Source organism: Berghia stephanieae, chromosome 2 (assembly GCF_034508935.2).
Source record: "Berghia stephanieae isolate SIO BIC M18660-M18661 chromosome 2, UCSD_Bste_1.3, whole genome shotgun sequence".
Classification (NCBI taxonomy): Eukaryota; Metazoa; Mollusca; class Gastropoda; order Nudibranchia; family Aeolidiidae; genus Berghia; species Berghia stephanieae.
In genome coordinates this window covers 4,957,153-4,974,652 of record NC_088361.1, presented here as the reverse complement: position 1 = coordinate 4,974,652, position 17,500 = coordinate 4,957,153, and the positions used below count along the sequence as shown (strand labels likewise).

Sequence of the window (17,500 nt, the reverse complement as noted above, 5' to 3'; positions counted from 1 at the left end):
GATAAAATATTCAGGAAGGTCCAATATTACCTCGACATAAAACCATTTCTAGGCACCGGTCACATATTTGCAACAACATCACGTTAGTCATTTGTACCGATAGTAGAGAAGGTAACAATATTGGTAAAAATGTATTTTTTTTAAATTAAAGAAATGCGAGAAACAGACCTGGGGAAAAAATCTCATCACGCCTATGTTAAACTCAAATATAAACATGAAACTAAACAAACAAACAAATACATAAATAAATAAATAAATGAATAAATACATAAAACCCAATAAATATAAAATAAAACAAACAAAAACAAAAAAGAAACAAAAATAAACAAAACAAAGAAAAAACAAAAAACAAAAATAAAAAACAACCCCGCCCCCCCCCCCCCCCTTTAAAAAAAACTTTAACAAAAACAAACAAACCGACAAAAAACAAATTCCATGAATGAATGAATGGAAAAGGTAATAATTGTGGGTCGAAGTTCGGGCATGCTAATATGTCTATTCCTTGGAGTCGATACAATTGCGATAACCTACTACTGGGTTTGGGTCAAGGGTGATTTCTCTGACCTCATTCTATAACCCAGATTCTCTCTCTCTCTCTCTCTCTCTCTCTCTCTCTCTCTCTCTCTCTCTCTCTCTCTCATCCTCTCTCTCCCTCTCCCCCCCCCTCTCTCTCTCTCTCTATCTATCTCTGGTTACAGTAGTTACAATTGAATATGTTATTCAAAGAGAAAACAAAACCGAAAAAAAAATAATAAATAAAGTTTTAAAAAATAAATAAATAAATAAATAAATAAATAAATAAATAAATAAATAATAATAATAATAATAATAATAATAATAATAATAATAATAATAATAATAATAATAATAATAATAATAATAATAATAATAATAAAGTAAATTAAAAATACCAACAACAAAAAACTCCAAAAAAAAACAAAAAACCAACCAACAAAAGAAAAAGTAACATCAAAGGATCCTTCAAAACGCCGCCGTCAGTCTGTTTCGTAATCTACTTCACTAGTCCATCTATATGATGATTGATGATGATGATGATGATGATGATGATGACTATCCCAGAGCTCTAAACAGGCACTTTATATATATATATATATATATATATATATATATATATATATATATATATATATATATATATATAATATATATATAAGTTTGCTGACTTGAATAGAACACTATATCTGCAAAATAAAAACAATAAAAAGAGAAAACTCACCAAGGGTCGGACCGGACCCACAGCCATCATCAATTAAACGCATTTAGTGCTATTACTGTTATAAGAATGTTTGGAATTTGGTCCATTGCAATGATTAGTGTCAAGAGCAGAAAACAAGGCGCGCTGTCCTGTACTCCGTTTGTCTACCGGCTGCATTTGATAAAGTGGAACCAACAAAAAGTCTAGCCAAACATCATTTTCAAAACCGGCGTTACCTATGAAACACGAGTCGCCATTTCCCGACAATTTTTCCCAGCAGACAGGAGGACTTCAACATTTCAGCTCGTCTCCATGGCAACGGCGATACAATTACCTTTCGGATTTAACTCAATGATCGTTCTAACTATGTCACACCAACGAATCAAAAACAAGATCTTGATGAAGAATAACAATGAAACTAAGAAACAAACATTAGAATAGTAAATCCTCATTTCAAACACAAACAAATATCGATCTCTCAATCAATCAGTAGCAGTACATTTGTAGTACCAATAATGATGATGATGATGATGATGATGATGATGATGATGATGATGATGATGATGATGATGATGATGATAATAATAATAATAATAATAATAATAAATCACACACACAACTCAACCTTTAACCCCCCCCCCTCCCCCAAAAAAAATAAAATAAAATAAAATAATAACACCGAAAAAAAAAACCAACAAACGAACAAAAACAACAATAGCAACAACTAAACGACAACAGAAATGGAGTGGTGCCTACAATGCAGTCTGAGGTCTTTGATTGGGCCCAGCAAAATAAAAAACAACAACAAAAAAAAAAACAAAGCAAACAAAATAAATAACTTAGAATGCACCGGCCATTTTCTTCATTTTCTAAAGAATAGTTTCTGCTTTTGTTCTGCTTGTGTCTTTGTTACTTTTCTGCTGAAGACGTACCTCAAAGAGCGACGCCAATTATTCATGTTCGAAATACAATCAATACACGGCAGGGTTATTGAGAATCGAGTTTAATTGTCATAGGAGATCCCGGAATTAAATGTATGAAATGAAATGCCTTTTGACCGCGGAATTAATTACCTTTCTCGTGTACTAGAAGCGAACTGTCCTCGGATAACACCTTCCTACAACCATTCATTGACGTCGCACAATTTCTCGGCCTACATTCTAAGATATTATATTATAGAGAAGACGTGCTGAATATTTCTCTGCCGTCAATCTGAATTTATTTTTTTATTTTTTTTAAAGTAATGTATGTTTTCATTCTTTTTTTTTTTTTTGGTCGACTGAAGAAGGGTTTCGAGTCCGAAAATATAAGTGTGTGTGTGTGTGTGTGTGTGTGTGTGTGTGTGTGTAGAGTTAATGATCTAAGAAGTCAACAACGGTATACCACGATATCAGTAACCATTAATTTATGCAAATTTTGATTTCTTCGAGGTGACATTTCGCCACTTTCATGTTCCCACCCCAAGCATAGTACAGCATTTGAAACACGTGAAAACAGATGTGAAAGTTTCTATTCTTGGTATTTCTGATAATCAGTGAGTACTGGTTTCCTTTTAAAAGACATTTCAAATATTGACTACTGCCCAACCAATGTCGACACAACGCGGTTACTTGGCGATAAGTTCTCGATGAAACGATGTGCGCCCCTGATAGTCTGCCACTGAATTAACATTGTGCACGTTCATTCATATGTGACCCCTCGACTCAAAACGGTATTATGTCGGGATGGACCAGATGCTAAAACGTCAAATTATAGTTAAACTGGTCAAAAATATGAAACGTTGGTATTTAGCACAGTAAAATATGATATTCCTTCTCCTCTATAAAGCATATAAACTCAACTTAAGTCTGATATTTCTGGCTACAAATTCCATTTTCAGCATCTTAATCATCCCGACTTAATACCGTTTTGAGAAGAGGGGTCACATATGGTTAATTTCCACGGATTTACCATGCTCAATGCATTTCACTAATTTCCCATTGGTGGGTTCCATATTGGAGCCAACTTTCAATTTCATGCAACACAAGTATAAGTCGTCACCGAAACGCCCAGTTACGAACGAGTATTTTTTTTACAATTTTCGTCACTGGATGCGTCCTCCTTTACACTTGAGTCAAGTGCATGGTGTGATGTGTAAAAATTAATCTTGAGCCGAATCCGGAGGTGCAATTATTTACACCCATCCGGTCACTGAACAAACTTTCCATCGTTTGACTTTGATTTGAAAAATCGAATCGCTCGCTCTGCTACCAAAGCAACATAGACATTCCAGAATCTCCACCAGGATTCGAACTCGCGACTTTTTGATCCACCCAAGACGGCTTGTTGTCTGCAATGCCATTGGCTAGCCTCATCACCATTTTCGATCCGACAGGAAAATACTTTACAATTAGATTAGACGTCTTTGTCAGCAACGGCGACAAGCAATCAATTTTTGTGTGGTTGTGTGTGTGTGTGTGTGTGTGTGTGTGTGTGTGTGTGTGTGTCAAGCAGGGCTTCCCCAAGCCGGGTAACTCGAAATAAACTTAAAACTAGACATAAAGAAATAAAAAACAATATTAAAAAAAAAGAAGAAGACATGTGCTGACAATGCTATCTCAAAAATAGAATAATTTCTTAACCAGTTAACTGCCGTACCCGGAAAGACACGTGTTTAAAAAATATTGCCAGAAAACCTGGTTTTCAAATATCGATCGATTTAAATGACCCTCGTCTTGGCAAAAACTCTCAAACCTGGGACCTCGTAAAAGTCCCAGGTTTGAGAGTGTTTGCCAAGGTGAGGGTCATTTAGATCGATCAGTAATTGAAGTATAAGTTTTCTGGCAACATTTTTTAAACACGTGTCATTCCGGGTACGGCAGTTAACGGGTTAATCAAGGTAATATTGGGTTTGTCGACTGAAGATAAGAGAGCGAGAATATAGTATTTATTGATAACATTCACACAACTCAATTAATTCGAGCTGACTCGAGGAGCAGAAAAATGATAGGATTGAAAACACACACACACACACACACACACACACACACACACAACAGCGTCAAGTATTTCGTTTCCTCGTTTTTTGTTTGTTTGTTTGTTTGTTTGTTTTTTGTGTTTTTGTTTTGTTAAAAAAAAAATCAAGGTAAGTGTACACGACAGAAGTTGATGACAATGTAAGTAGTCGTTAAAAATAACGTTTGGTTCACCCGCCCCGCCATCCGCCCAGCCGTACCACCCATCATTAAATAAAGCGCTGAATGTCGTAAAATTGAGTGAGTCCTAATTGTGTGTTTTGCGCGGCTATAAATAACGTTGTCTAGTGGTACAGTACTCTCTGTATTCTAGCACGCTCTCGATAGAAGCAAAAAAGCGTGCTAGACTCTCTGCGTGCCGAAATGAAGAGGATGACTACGCACAGAGCTGCACATACGAGATGGAAGTCGGTTTGGACGAATTCAATCCCTCGTGGGGGCGGGGACGTAGCCTCCTCCAAGCTTGGTGAGGTGTTGCCAGGCTTTGATACTAGTAAGAGGAGACACTGGGTGACTGCGAATCGGCTTCGGTCGAGGAGCTGCCTCACGGCCAGTGCGCTTCATCGGTGGGGTCTTTCTACCTGTCCAACATGTACCCGCTGTGGGCAAGAACCTGAGACGGCAGAGCATCTAGTCGAACGGTGTGTTGTGACGATGCTACCCTGCGGGTTTGCGACGGTGCACGAATGCGGACCGGACTTTGCTGATTGCGTCGATCGTCATAACATAGTAGTGTGAAAACCATAAGAGGCTGCTGCCATAGCAGGTAATGACTGCGACTAATGTAGATCTTGTAGAGCCTGTTTGTTGTTCACCATGCTAGAAACCATCCAGCGAGTACTGCATAACTTGCCCTCGGACCGGAAGGTCCAGGGTTCGAGTCCTACTCTGAGCGGCGCATAATTGAGTCCTTGGAAAAGGGCTCTTTACTCCCATTACCTCACCGTACTCGGGGGAATAATGAGGAACTTGCAGTAGACCGCCTTGTCGGAAAACATTGCCATGTCTCGTCATGTCTTAGTCCAAAGCTCCCAGGTTTGAGAGTTTGCGCCAAGGTGAGGGTCATTTAAATCGATCAATACTAGGAAGGTTGAGTTTTCTTGCCAAAACTTTAAATACTTGTTTCATAATACGGCAGATTAATGCATGATTCATATCGTGCTTGTCTGTAGATTGAGCTTTGAGCTTTTTTTTTTTACATTAGCGCAATATCCACTAAACGTGCTCAAAGCGCTTTACAAGGGGTCCCCTGGCCAACAGTAACACTTAACATGTAGGACGGGACATGATGTCTTTTAGGCGATATTACAATTTTTTTCGGACAGAAACAGTATTTTTCATCTATCTATCCCTCTCACTTGGATAGTCACTATAGACCCTCTCTCTCTCTCTCTCTCTCTCTCTCTCTCTCTCTCTCTCTCTCTCACACACACACACTACTTGTAATACAGAATAATAATTATTATGCAGCATTGTTGCTGTTATTGTACGTTTGTGTGTGTGAGGGGTTTGGGGGGGGGGGGGGGGGGGGGGTATGTGCGTGTCCGCCCGTTCGTATTATCATAGCTATGTTGTAATGCAATCTTGGTTTTGTTTCAGAAAAGTGAGTGGAGCAGGCACTTATGTTGGTAACAACAAGATATGAAGTGAGTAGAAAAGTGCCAGAAGACAATAGAGAATAAAATTTTTTTTTTTTTCGCGGCGGTGGTGGGGTATGAACCTGCGACCTTATTGGTACGACAACTCCGCCTGGCAGGTGAGAGCGTGGCTCTACCGTGTGAGCTATCCACGAACACAAAAATATTCGTTTCAAACCCAAAGTCATTTCTAGATCCCTCTCTCACCCACTTCTTGAGATCGCCGATTCGTTCACCACCATCGCGAAGTAATTATGACCAGCAGTTAAGCTTAATAGCCAATATTCTCATCACAAACATATAACATAGAAACGATTGAGACATTGAGTATGCTCCGGTGTATGGGGTGAATTTTTAATTCAGAAAAGTGAGTGGAGCAGGCACTTATGTTGGTAACAACAAGATATGAAGTGAGTAGAAGACAATAGAGAATAAATTTTTTTTTTTTAATTCACCCCATACACCGGAGCATACTCAATGTCTCAATCGTTTCTATGTTATATGTTTGTGATGAGAATATTGGCTATTAAGCTTAACTGCTGGTCATAATTACTTCGCGATGGTGGTGAACGAATCGGCGATCTCAAGAAGTGGGTGAGAGAGGGATCTAGAAATGACTTTGGGTTTGAAACGAATATTTTTGTGTTCGTGGATAGCTCACACGGTAGAGCCACGCTCTCACCTGCCAGGCGGAGTTGTCGTACCAATAAGGTCGCAGGTTCAAACCCACCACCGCCGCGAAAAAAATTTTTATTCTCTATTGTCTTCTGGCACTTTTCTACTCACTTCATATCTTGTTGTTACCAACATAAGTGCCTGCTCCACTCACTTTTCTGAATTAAAAATTCACCCCATACACCGGAGCATACTCAATGTCTCAATCGTTTCTATGTTATATGTTTGTGATGAGAATATTGGCTATTAAGCTTAACTGCTGGTCATAATTACTTCGCGATGGTGGTGAAGGAATCGGCGATCTCAAGAAGTGGGTGAGAGAGGGATCTAGAAATGACTTTGGGTTTGAAACGAATATTTTTGTGTTCGTGGATAGCTCACACGGTAGAGCCACGCTCTCACCTGCCAGGCGGAGTTGTCGTACCAATAAGGTCGCAGGTTCAAACCCCACCACCGCCGCGAAAAAATTTTTTATTCTCTATTGTCTTCTGGCACTTTTCTACTCACTTCATATCTTGTTGTTAATCTTGGTTTTGACCACTTTGACTCCCTGCCAAGAATAGCCAGTACTCTTAATAGGGATGGATATGAACGGGGGGTGGGGTAGACGGGGGGAGCGCAGAGAGGGGACCGTGCGGTCAAGGCTAACCAGCCGGCCGGCCGCATAGTTGACCAGGTCCTTGGCTTGACTCCACTCCACTTGAGTCTTGCATCCTTTTATTTTATGCCTAAGTCACTGAGTGTATCAGCCCGTGGGGCAGTGAGTGACTGATGACCCGACTCGGGTCGAGGCAATTTTAACGATTTTTTTGTCACCGACTTATCATTGGAATGACCAACTTATATACGTAACCACCGTAACCAGTAGGTAATTGAAGTAATTGAGCTTTATATAGCGCAATATCCACTAAATGTGCTCAAAGCGCTTTACAAGGGATCCCTGACCAACAGCAACATACATATAGGACGGGACATGACGCCTGATAGTCGATATTACAATTTTTCGGATAAAGAAAACGCTGTCAACGGCTAGGTACTCATTTTACACCTGAGTATGGTGAGAGAATGTGAGTTAAGAGCCTTTTCCAAGGACTCAACTATGCGCCGAGCGCGAGGCTCGAACCCAGGACCGTCCGATCCGAAAGCGAGTGTCATACCACTAGACGACATAGCCGCACATAGTGACATATTTGTATTCCATGGAGAAAGAAGATGGAAGATGAGAATATATTGTAGATAGTAATATGTTACAGTGAATAACATAATCAGTCAGATGGTGAAAATATTTGAACTGAGATATTGCCAAGTTTATTTAGAATTGAGTTCTTGTCATAAATGATTAAATCAACCCCTTTTTCACAACTTCGGGAAATATCAAAGCTTAATTTCACTTCTAAATATTTTTTTACGGCTAGTCAAGTTGGAAATGTATGACATTTGAGAAAAGTTGCAGGATACCTTTCCCATACATCTGGCCATAACTTCATGAAATTTTCACCTTCCGACTGATAATTTCATGCACTGATACATATATCGTGCGTTGATGATGATGATGATGGTGATGATGATCATGATGATGATGATCATGATGAAGATGACGACGACGACATTACGGAGATGGTGAAGATACAGTCTACCTATAATTAATATAATAAGAACGTCACATAAAAGGCAAACGGTCCTTAAATGCAAGGTATACTTAAGAGGAAACACAAAATTCAAGCATCTTTGTACTGACAGTCCTGGCGACAACAGGCGTGTATAACTTAGATACATATTTGCTGGTCTGGTAACTCAAATTTTTAATTGTCTATTATTCCATAACAATGAGTTACTACTAACAACTTTCTAAATGTTATACGGGCTGGGCAACAACTCCCGAGCAGGGATTCCCTGAACTCCTCGAGATATGCAAAAAATTTTCGAGAAAACCGTAGTTTGAGGAAATCGTTTACAAAGAATAATAAGGATAAAGAATGTGGAAATCGTGTTCAAGAAAACCGTTCTTGGGTGAAATTCATTGAAAATTTCCGAAAGTTTAACATGGAACTAATGCATTGTAATTGGATTCAATAGTCTGATGTCACGTCGCCCAGCAACGGCGGCCATCGTGGTTCTAAACAAAGAAAATCGGTACTTGTTATTCTTCATGCTGGCGAGAACTTTTCATATGTGATCAGAATGTGTAAAAGTCAAAACATGATCAGATTTATAATGGGTTTTTTTTTCCCTCTGGATACGCTTTTATGCTCGTCGGAGAAATATTTCTTAAAGGCGTCCGCCATTGTTCCAATAGTTTAGAGCCAGTTACTAAGGTGACATGCGTCATTACGAGGGAAGTGACGTTACGACTGTTGAAGCGTATTGCCAGTAAGATTACATAAAACGAGACAAACGACTAGTTTTACAAATAAAATACCTTCAAAAACATATACGACAACAAAATGTATTTCAATCAGAATGTCATTTGAAGGCCAAGGGTAGTTGAAAAATAATCTTGCTCTTTCGCTCCAAAAATCGTGTAGCGTTTGAGAACGCACTCGAGATTCCAAACCGGGGAAGTCATCTGTATTAAAACGTGGTTTGTAATGTAAACAAACGTGAACATTCGTTGCAGGATGGGTTGTAAATAATGAATCGTAAATGAACTTAATTTGTCAAAGAAATGAGGAGTTGGGGAAACTGACAATGGGGATGGGAGGGGGGGGGGAGGGGGGGAGCATAGAGAATACAGGACCCTGGGTGGGAGTAGGGGTGGGGGGGGGGGGTGAGAAGACGGTCATAACGACCATGATGATGCTAAGAAAGAGGGCAAGAAATAGGGTAGAACTCTGTTCTCGGTTAACTCATGCCACTTTATATCAGATCAACGACGACAACATTTGTAGGACGCACAGAAAAATTATAGTCATTTTGTCATTTAAAAAGATCAAAAACGGTAAGAAAGAAAAACACTTGAAGGAGATGAACAAAAAAAAAAAAAAAACACCCTAGAATTCGAAATTCGTTGAGCACAAAATGCAACATTTCTCTGTGAAAATGTCGGTGGAAGGTGGCTACAGAAATTAAAAACCCAAATGACCTTGACACGACAATGTTCCTTGCGTTCATTTTTGTTGTTGTTATCATGTAGCTATGTATTATTCTTTCAGAGCAGACGAATTGCTTCTTGATGCTGTATCGAAAAAACTTTGCGTGCTCGGGGATACTTGCCACTATGAAGAGCAACATCAATGTACTACAAGTTGTTCTCTCTCTATAGATAGTATGTGCTTGGCTAAGAAGCTCACAAAATTGCCATCCGGAAGTATAACGGACCAACACACAAAACTCTTGTGTAACCTTGAGCGTTTATAGTCTGGATAATACAGTTAAGTGAGAATTATTCATAAACGTGGATGGCAAAAAGCAATAACAAAGACCCGAGTGACGTCAACTTCATTCTATCTTTACAAGAATACACTCCGCTTTAATCAAATAAGTTGTAAAAGCTTCTCGAGTTTTCTTCTTTTTTTTTTTTTGTTTGGAATCTAACACCGCCTTGCAAACGAAAGTTCTATTCAGTATTCAGCCGGAGAATGATCATATTATATAAAAGTTGCTTTTTGTCATTTTGACAAAAGCTCTACAACAACAATACTGATAAGTTAAGATCATGTACAACTTTCACAAATGAGAGAGAGGAGTCTCAGGTTCAAGACTTTTTGACAGGTCTGGATTCAATTCATCGCTTTATTCTTTATTATAATATCTATTATGAAGTAAAAGTTTACAGGCCAAAATTTAAAAAAAATTGTCATGTCATTGCACGTCTGTATATTGATAAACCGATTTTAATATTTTATAAACGACTGCCTGGCAGCGCTGTTCGCGACAATTTAATTCACCGGTCCCGATGAGATGAGCAACGTCCGGTAGAGCTGAAAGAAGTTATATATAGACACGTCACCAGAATGTGTTTTTCTCCTCGAGCAGTCTTCGCCGTCATCTTCCTGTTTTTGTTTTTTGTTATTGTTGTTGTTCATTCTTTCTAAGTCGTCGTCGTCGTCGTCGTCGTTGTCGTCCTTTTCTCCGGTTTAGAGGGGGATGCACCGAGGCTTAGGGATGTTTCATATTGATTTGGTGCATGTTATTTCCTAGGTGTGACCAATAATTCATGACATTGTATTAAGAAAACGCAACTAGAGAATGGAAGATAATTCACGGACATAACTTAAATGGGCACAAAACCAAAACAACAAAAAGCAAACAAAAAACAACAAACACACAAAAAGAAAAAAACAACACCCCCCCCCCCCGACACACACACACAACAATAACCAAACCAACAGAAAACCCCCTTTTTTTTTTCTTTAACTCACTCAACCCCAACACCGACTATATCCGTAGTTTACCCGGGTTACCTTTACCCCATGCCTATTTATTACATAGAGAGACAAATTATAGGCATAGCATCAAAGCTAATGTTTTTCATTTTTACATATTAATGGAAGTTGAATAAAAAAATATATATATGCACATGCTCATTTTTAATACATTGTTTTCCAATCTTGAAAAGAATTTAAAATCTCTAGGATCGAATGAGTTAATGCAGCATTTTTTGGGGTCTAATAGATGACCATTGATATTAGATTCAGATGACAGCTCAGGGAATGTGTTAAATGGGAACGTGGCAGTACGGTTTGACGAGACGATAAGACATTCTACGGAACACGATAAGATGACGGCACAACGGGAATTAGATTTACAGAACAGTTAGATGGTTATGAAGCCCGAGAGATTTCGAGAATATTGAGGAAAGAATCAAGATATGAAGTGAGTAGAAAAGTGCCAGAAGACAATAGAGAATAAAAAATTTTTTCGCGGCGGTGGTGGGGTTTGAACCTGCGACCTTATTGGTACGACAACTCGCCTGGCAGGTGAGAGCGTGGCTCTACCGTTGTGAGCTATCACGAACACAAAAAATATTCGTTTCAAACCCAAAGTCATTTCTAGATCCTCTCTCAAACCCCCTTCTTGAGATCGCCGATTCGTTCACCACCATCGCGAAGTAATTTTGACCAGCAGTTAAGCTTAATAGCCAATATTCTATCACAAACATATAACATAGAAACGATTGAGACATTGAGTATGCTCCGGTGTATGGGGTGAATTTTTAATTCAGAAAAGTGAGTGGAGCAGGCACTTATGTTGGTAACAACAAGATATGAAGTGAGTAGAAAAGTGCCAGAAGACAATAGAGAATAAAATTTTTTTTCGCGGCGGTGGTGAGGAAAGAATCAAACGGCTAACAGAAAATGGGTAAATATGGGTACTTGACGTTGAGAATATAGTTGGTATTTCAACTGGTGCATTTTAAAATGAAAGGCTTGTTTTCAGCGATATCTACGCAGAGAATATCGTATACTGCACACAAAACGAACGAAGAAGTGCTAAAACAAACATACCAACAAAGGAAACTAATGCCCTTAATAGCGGATCGACAACTATCCTTTTTCGGACACATAGTAAGGAAAAATAAAAATGAATACCTGGCAAGTTGTGGAAAAATACCTGGTAAACGCGCCCGGGGGAGACAAAGAAAAACACTCATAGACCAACTGAAGGGCTTCACCAACCTAACAATCCAAGAGCTGTTTGAAAAAGCAAGAGACAGGGAGGAATGGAGAGAGATAATTCATGCAGTATCCGAAGCCTAGACCAGGCATGGAACCTAGAAGAAGAAGAATCTACGCATGCCAAAATCTAAAGAATAAGCTGTAATTTCTACTGACGAAAAAAAGCTTGATGTTAAAAGAATAACCTTGATAAAAGCAACGAATAGTTGCTAAATAAATGAGATTGAGAAAGATATCAAAGCAACAAGACAAACGGATGTCCCATACTACCCTTGTCTGATAAATACAGTAAGGCCCTGGGAACGTGGAGTAGTAGATAACCACCAGAGACAGGCTGTTTCGTCCTGTAATTTTCCTGGATCTATTCGCTCTTTTAAAACCAAGAAAGAAATTAAAAACTCCGCGCTCTATTTATTGTCGAGTTTGACAGGCATCTTACGCGTTACGCTTACAGTCAGCAGATTTTACCAGCCTGCAATATGGACGCCCCTTAAGGCGAGATGCCCGGGTCAACGTCAGTTTGAGGTCGTCCTGAGGGAACGACAATCCGATCTTCATAGTTGGTCATTTATTTATTTATTGCAGCGCATGTCATCTTCTTTCAATCTCCCGTAGCATAATATTCTTTTCCGTGGTTGTAGACTCGTCATACACACAACGGGAGACTGGTCAGTAAGACGTGACCTCACCTTGTGTCCTCGTCTCATAGTCGTCTTGACGGGTGATGAAACCCGAGGATAGATGAGGAGAGGACGGCAGGGTTGTCAGATATTTTTTTGCAAAGTCGCAAAGGTATAAGCTAAAAGTCGCAAAATTAAGAAAAAAGTCGCAAACTTCGATATTCCTCTATTCCCCCCCCCCCCCCTCCCCCCTTATGGATGAATATAACTTTTATTTTATAGCTGGATATTATTGTTCATTCTCTGGCCCTATCACATCGCCTCAGATACATTTTGGCCTTTTTATTGTCGAGTTTTTTTTTGTTTTTTTTTTTTAATCTAATGATTTTATTCGCTATATTAGCATTGTTCTTAATATTTTAGTTATAATATAGTTATAGCCCAAAATTTGCAAAACATAATAAAAAGTAGCCCAAAAAGTCGAAAGTCGCAAATTTATATTTTTTGGCGCAAACAGTATGAAAAAGTAGCCCAATTCGCGACTTGTCGCCCGATCTGGCAACTCTGGAGGACGGATGAATGGGTGTGTTGTGAACTTGAATAAAGATGAGAGAGAATGAAAGTTGGTGAAATTGGTGAGTTGGAATGAAAGAAGGACCAACCCCAAGTGAGTGGCCGAGCGGTTAAAGTGACGGTGACTCGGGGCTATTGCCGTCACAGTCGTAAGACCTTGGGTTCAATGTCTTCTCACTGTCACGATTAGTTTGCATTGCTGCTTCATTCGTGCAGTTGAGTTAGTTCGGGGCGACATGAACATGGTCAAACTGTTGAGGTAGTAGCAAGTTAACTTGCTATTAAAATTGCATGCGTCCCGTTATTTCAACATTGTCATGGCGTTTGTTACCCGAGTGATGAGATCTTGCGATTATTTAAAAGTCAGTAAAGCGATGGTGAACATGGTCAGAGTCTAGACTGAGCGTAATATTGCTCAATTCTACTCTTGAGAGGATAAGAAGGAAATATATTCTAGCCGACCTGAGAGATAGAGCTCAATAACATGATTATAATTTTTTTAATGTCACCATCATCATCATCATCATCATCATCATCATCATCATCATCATCATCATCATCATCATCATCATCATCGTCATCATTATCATCATCATTGCTGTTGTTGATATCGGTAGTAGTAGTAGTAGTAGTAGTAGTAGTAGTAGTAGTAGTAGTAGTAGTAGTAGTAGTAGTAGTAGTAGTAGTAGTAGTAGTAGTAGTAGTAGTAGTAGTAGTAGTAGTAGTAGAGTAGTAGTAGTAGTAGTAGTAGTAGTAGTAGTAGTAGTAGTAGTAGTAGTAGTAGTAGTAGTAGTAGTAGTAGTAGTAGTAGTAGTAGTAGGAGTAGTAGTAGTAGGAGTAGTAGTAGTAGTAGTAGTAGTAGTAGTAGTAGTATTCTTCAAACATCGATCGATTTAAAAGACTCTCATTTTTGAAAAAAAGGTCAAACCTGAGACTTCACGACAGTTAAAAGCTTTAAAAAATACTTTCAACACAGATCCATAGTTACCAACTAGATCGACAGTTACCAACTTTTCGATCCCCTAATCCAAATAACGCCGTGAATTTGTGTTTTTCTTTTTTTATTGAAAACTGGTCATAGGAAAAGCCAATGGCACAGCATCGACAACAGTCACTGAGTGATGCGGCGATGAGGTTTGACATCATTAACTTAGTCAGTAAAGGTGAAAATCCGGTCAAACAGCCTTACCTGACTGAGTCTATTATGGTCTAGCTATAGCGAGGTGATAAACAAGTTAAGTCCATCTATCAAAGCAATAATATGTATTAATGACCTGTATCCCCGAATGTTGTTGCCCGCAAGCAAGTGTGTGCGTATATATATATATATATATATATATTATATATATATATATATATATATATATATATATATATATATATATATAACTTTATATAAATATAAATAAAGTCACTCACATATTTTTGGCCGATACATACATATGTTTCGATGATCCCCATGTCGTCAGTCGGCATAATGTCAGTAGTCCATTTATATATGGTCAAAAATAAGTGAGTATACGCATTTGAAATAGTCCTTATATTTTTATTTTGAAACGTAGCAGTTGGGCTAGTCTATGGAGCTTTTGATCTTACGAACTGCGTCATTGTGGTATCTACAAGATTTTTGTTTTTACCTCAATCTTTCTTCTCCATGATATCCGTGTTAACCTTTTCGCAACCTATAGATAGTATGCGCTTGGCAAAGAAGCTCACAATATTGTCATCCGGAAGTATAACGGACCAATACACAAAACTGTGTGTAACCTTGAACGTTTATAGTCTGGTTAATACAGTTTAGTGAGAATTACTCATAAATGCGGATGGCAAAAAATAATAACAAAGACCTGAGTGACGTCAATTCCATACCATACTATCTATACAAAGTGGAACCGTACCTGTATTTCGGGATTCTACTTAAAGTATCACGATTTTTATATAGTTTTCGGTTATTCCAGAACTAGGATTTTGAGTATGATTCGTGATCCACGTCAGTATTTTGTGCAATTTTTAAAAATCTTATATAGGTCATTCCTTTTTTTTTTTTTTTTGTTTGCCTGTGTGTGTGTGTGTGTGTGTGTGTGTGTGTGTTTTGTCGGTTTTTTGGTTTATTTTTTTTGTTTTATATTTTGTTTTCGTTCATACTAATATTAACATCACTCGACGATCGGATAATTGATACGAATAAGACGCAAGATTAATAGTCTTCAACAATCATGACGTCACTTCCTTCGCAATGACGCATGGTAACTTAGTAACTGGCTCTAAACTATCGGAACAATGACGGACGCCCTTATGAAATATTTCTCCGACGAGCATAAAAGTGTATCCAGAGGAGAAAAACTTTATAAATATGATCATGTTTTGACTTTTATACATTCTGATCACATGACGTTTGAAAGGTTCTAGCCAGCATGAAGAATAAAAAGTACCGATTTTCTTTGTTTAGAATCCGGCTGCTCGTCGTTGCTCTCTCTCTCTCTCTCTCTCTCTCTCTCTCTCTCTCTCTCTCTCTCTCTCTCTCTGCTCTGCTCTCTCTCTCTCTCTCTCTCTCTCTATATATATATATATATATAGAGAGAGAGAGAGAGACAGATAGACAGAAAGATAGATAGATAGATAGATAGATAGATAGATAGATAGATAGATAGATAGATAGATAGATAGATAGATAGATAGATAGATAGATAGGTAGGTGGATAGATAGATAGGTAGGTAGGTAGGTAGGTATGTAGGTAGGCAGGTAGGTAGATAGATGGATGGATGATGGATGGATGGATGGATGGATAGACAGACAGACAGACAGATAGATAGATAGATAGATAGATAGATAGATAGATAGATAGATAGATAGATAGATAGATAGATAGATAGATAGATAGATAGATGCATGCATACATAGATACAAAGATAGATAGACAGAGATGTAATTAAATGACTTCCAGCAGCAAATCTCTGCTACTCACGTGGGTTGTTGTAACCACACAAGATGTTGTTGACAGATAGGTGTGAGGGAAACACGTCATGCTCCCATTCGGCTGGCCACATTATTCATCAACCTTTTCCAGGAAAAATAAAAAATCTTGCGCGACAGCACAATGTTAATTATTCTTCTGCTTCAGAATCAATCGATCTTACAATGTTAGGTAAACTATATTTTGATTGAAATCGTTCCAACAAAGCAATGGCCATTGGATCTAGAACGTGTAAACGGGTGTAATCATTTATATTATAATTTCGTGTCCAAATCATGTGTTTACTCAAACTCAAATCAATTTCTTACTAAAGAGTTTAACAAATAATAGACCATTCATAAATAAATCGACAAAAGAATAAGAATATAATATATTAATAAATAAATTAATAAATAACTGAAAAAATATATTAATTAAATAAATATATGAACAAGGAAATAAATAAAATAAATATATACATAAGAATATAAAGAACTATATAAATACACCAAAATATAAACATAAACAAATAAATCAATCATTATTAACAAATTAATTAAATAAACAAATATATAAACAAATAAATAAATAAGTAAGTAAATAAATAAATAAATAAATAAATAAGTAAATAAATAAATAAGAAATAAATAAATAAAATAAATAAATACACTATATCAATGTGTCTGGATTCACGAATTACACAAGTGTTCCAAAAACGACCGAAATCCAATTAACAAATTACAGTTGACAGAATAGGAAATAAATCCACGGATCAATGAAAACACATGGAAACCATCACTTCAACCATTCACTTCCCGTGCAATCAATTACAACCACGAAGAGATCCCACCGGTGTAAAGAATCACTCAATGTCTTTGGCTAGCACGTTTCAATTGATTCACCAATTTTGTTTCTTTTTCATTTCTAATTTTTCTAAAACAGATTAATAAATAACACTCCCGAATAGCATCCGACATTTTTTTTTTCACGAAATGCACTGTATAATGGAATAAAATATGCAATCGACATTGTACACATATCGAATGGCGATTAAACAATGTAAAGGTTACGTCTCTCTAATCCGGATCTCCACGATCCGGATGTCTTCATTATCCGGACAGGTTGTCTGGGGACGGATCTCTTTTACTTCTTTATTTAAATTTGTACTCTTTATGGACTGATTCCACTATCCG

At 37.8% G+C, this 17,500-nt stretch overlaps 1 protein-coding gene across 2 annotated transcripts in view; it reads right to left on the bottom strand.

Moving 5' to 3' along the window:
• Nucleotides 1–17,500, bottom strand: part of LOC144964205 (ecdysone receptor-like) — a 312,004-nt gene that overhangs the window by 268,205 nt on the left and 26,299 nt on the right. Inside the window, exon 1 of one of the 2 annotated variants that reach the window (XM_078898194.1) lies at nt 16,320–16,605. The exons of the other annotated variant lie outside the window; for it this stretch is intronic. Coding sequence (XP_078754320.1) covers nt 16,320–16,401 — 82 coding nt within the window. The 5' untranslated portion in view covers nt 16,402–16,605. Of the gene's footprint in view, nt 1–16,319; nt 16,606–17,500 lie in introns of those variants that run through there. 2 annotated transcript variants of the gene reach the window in all.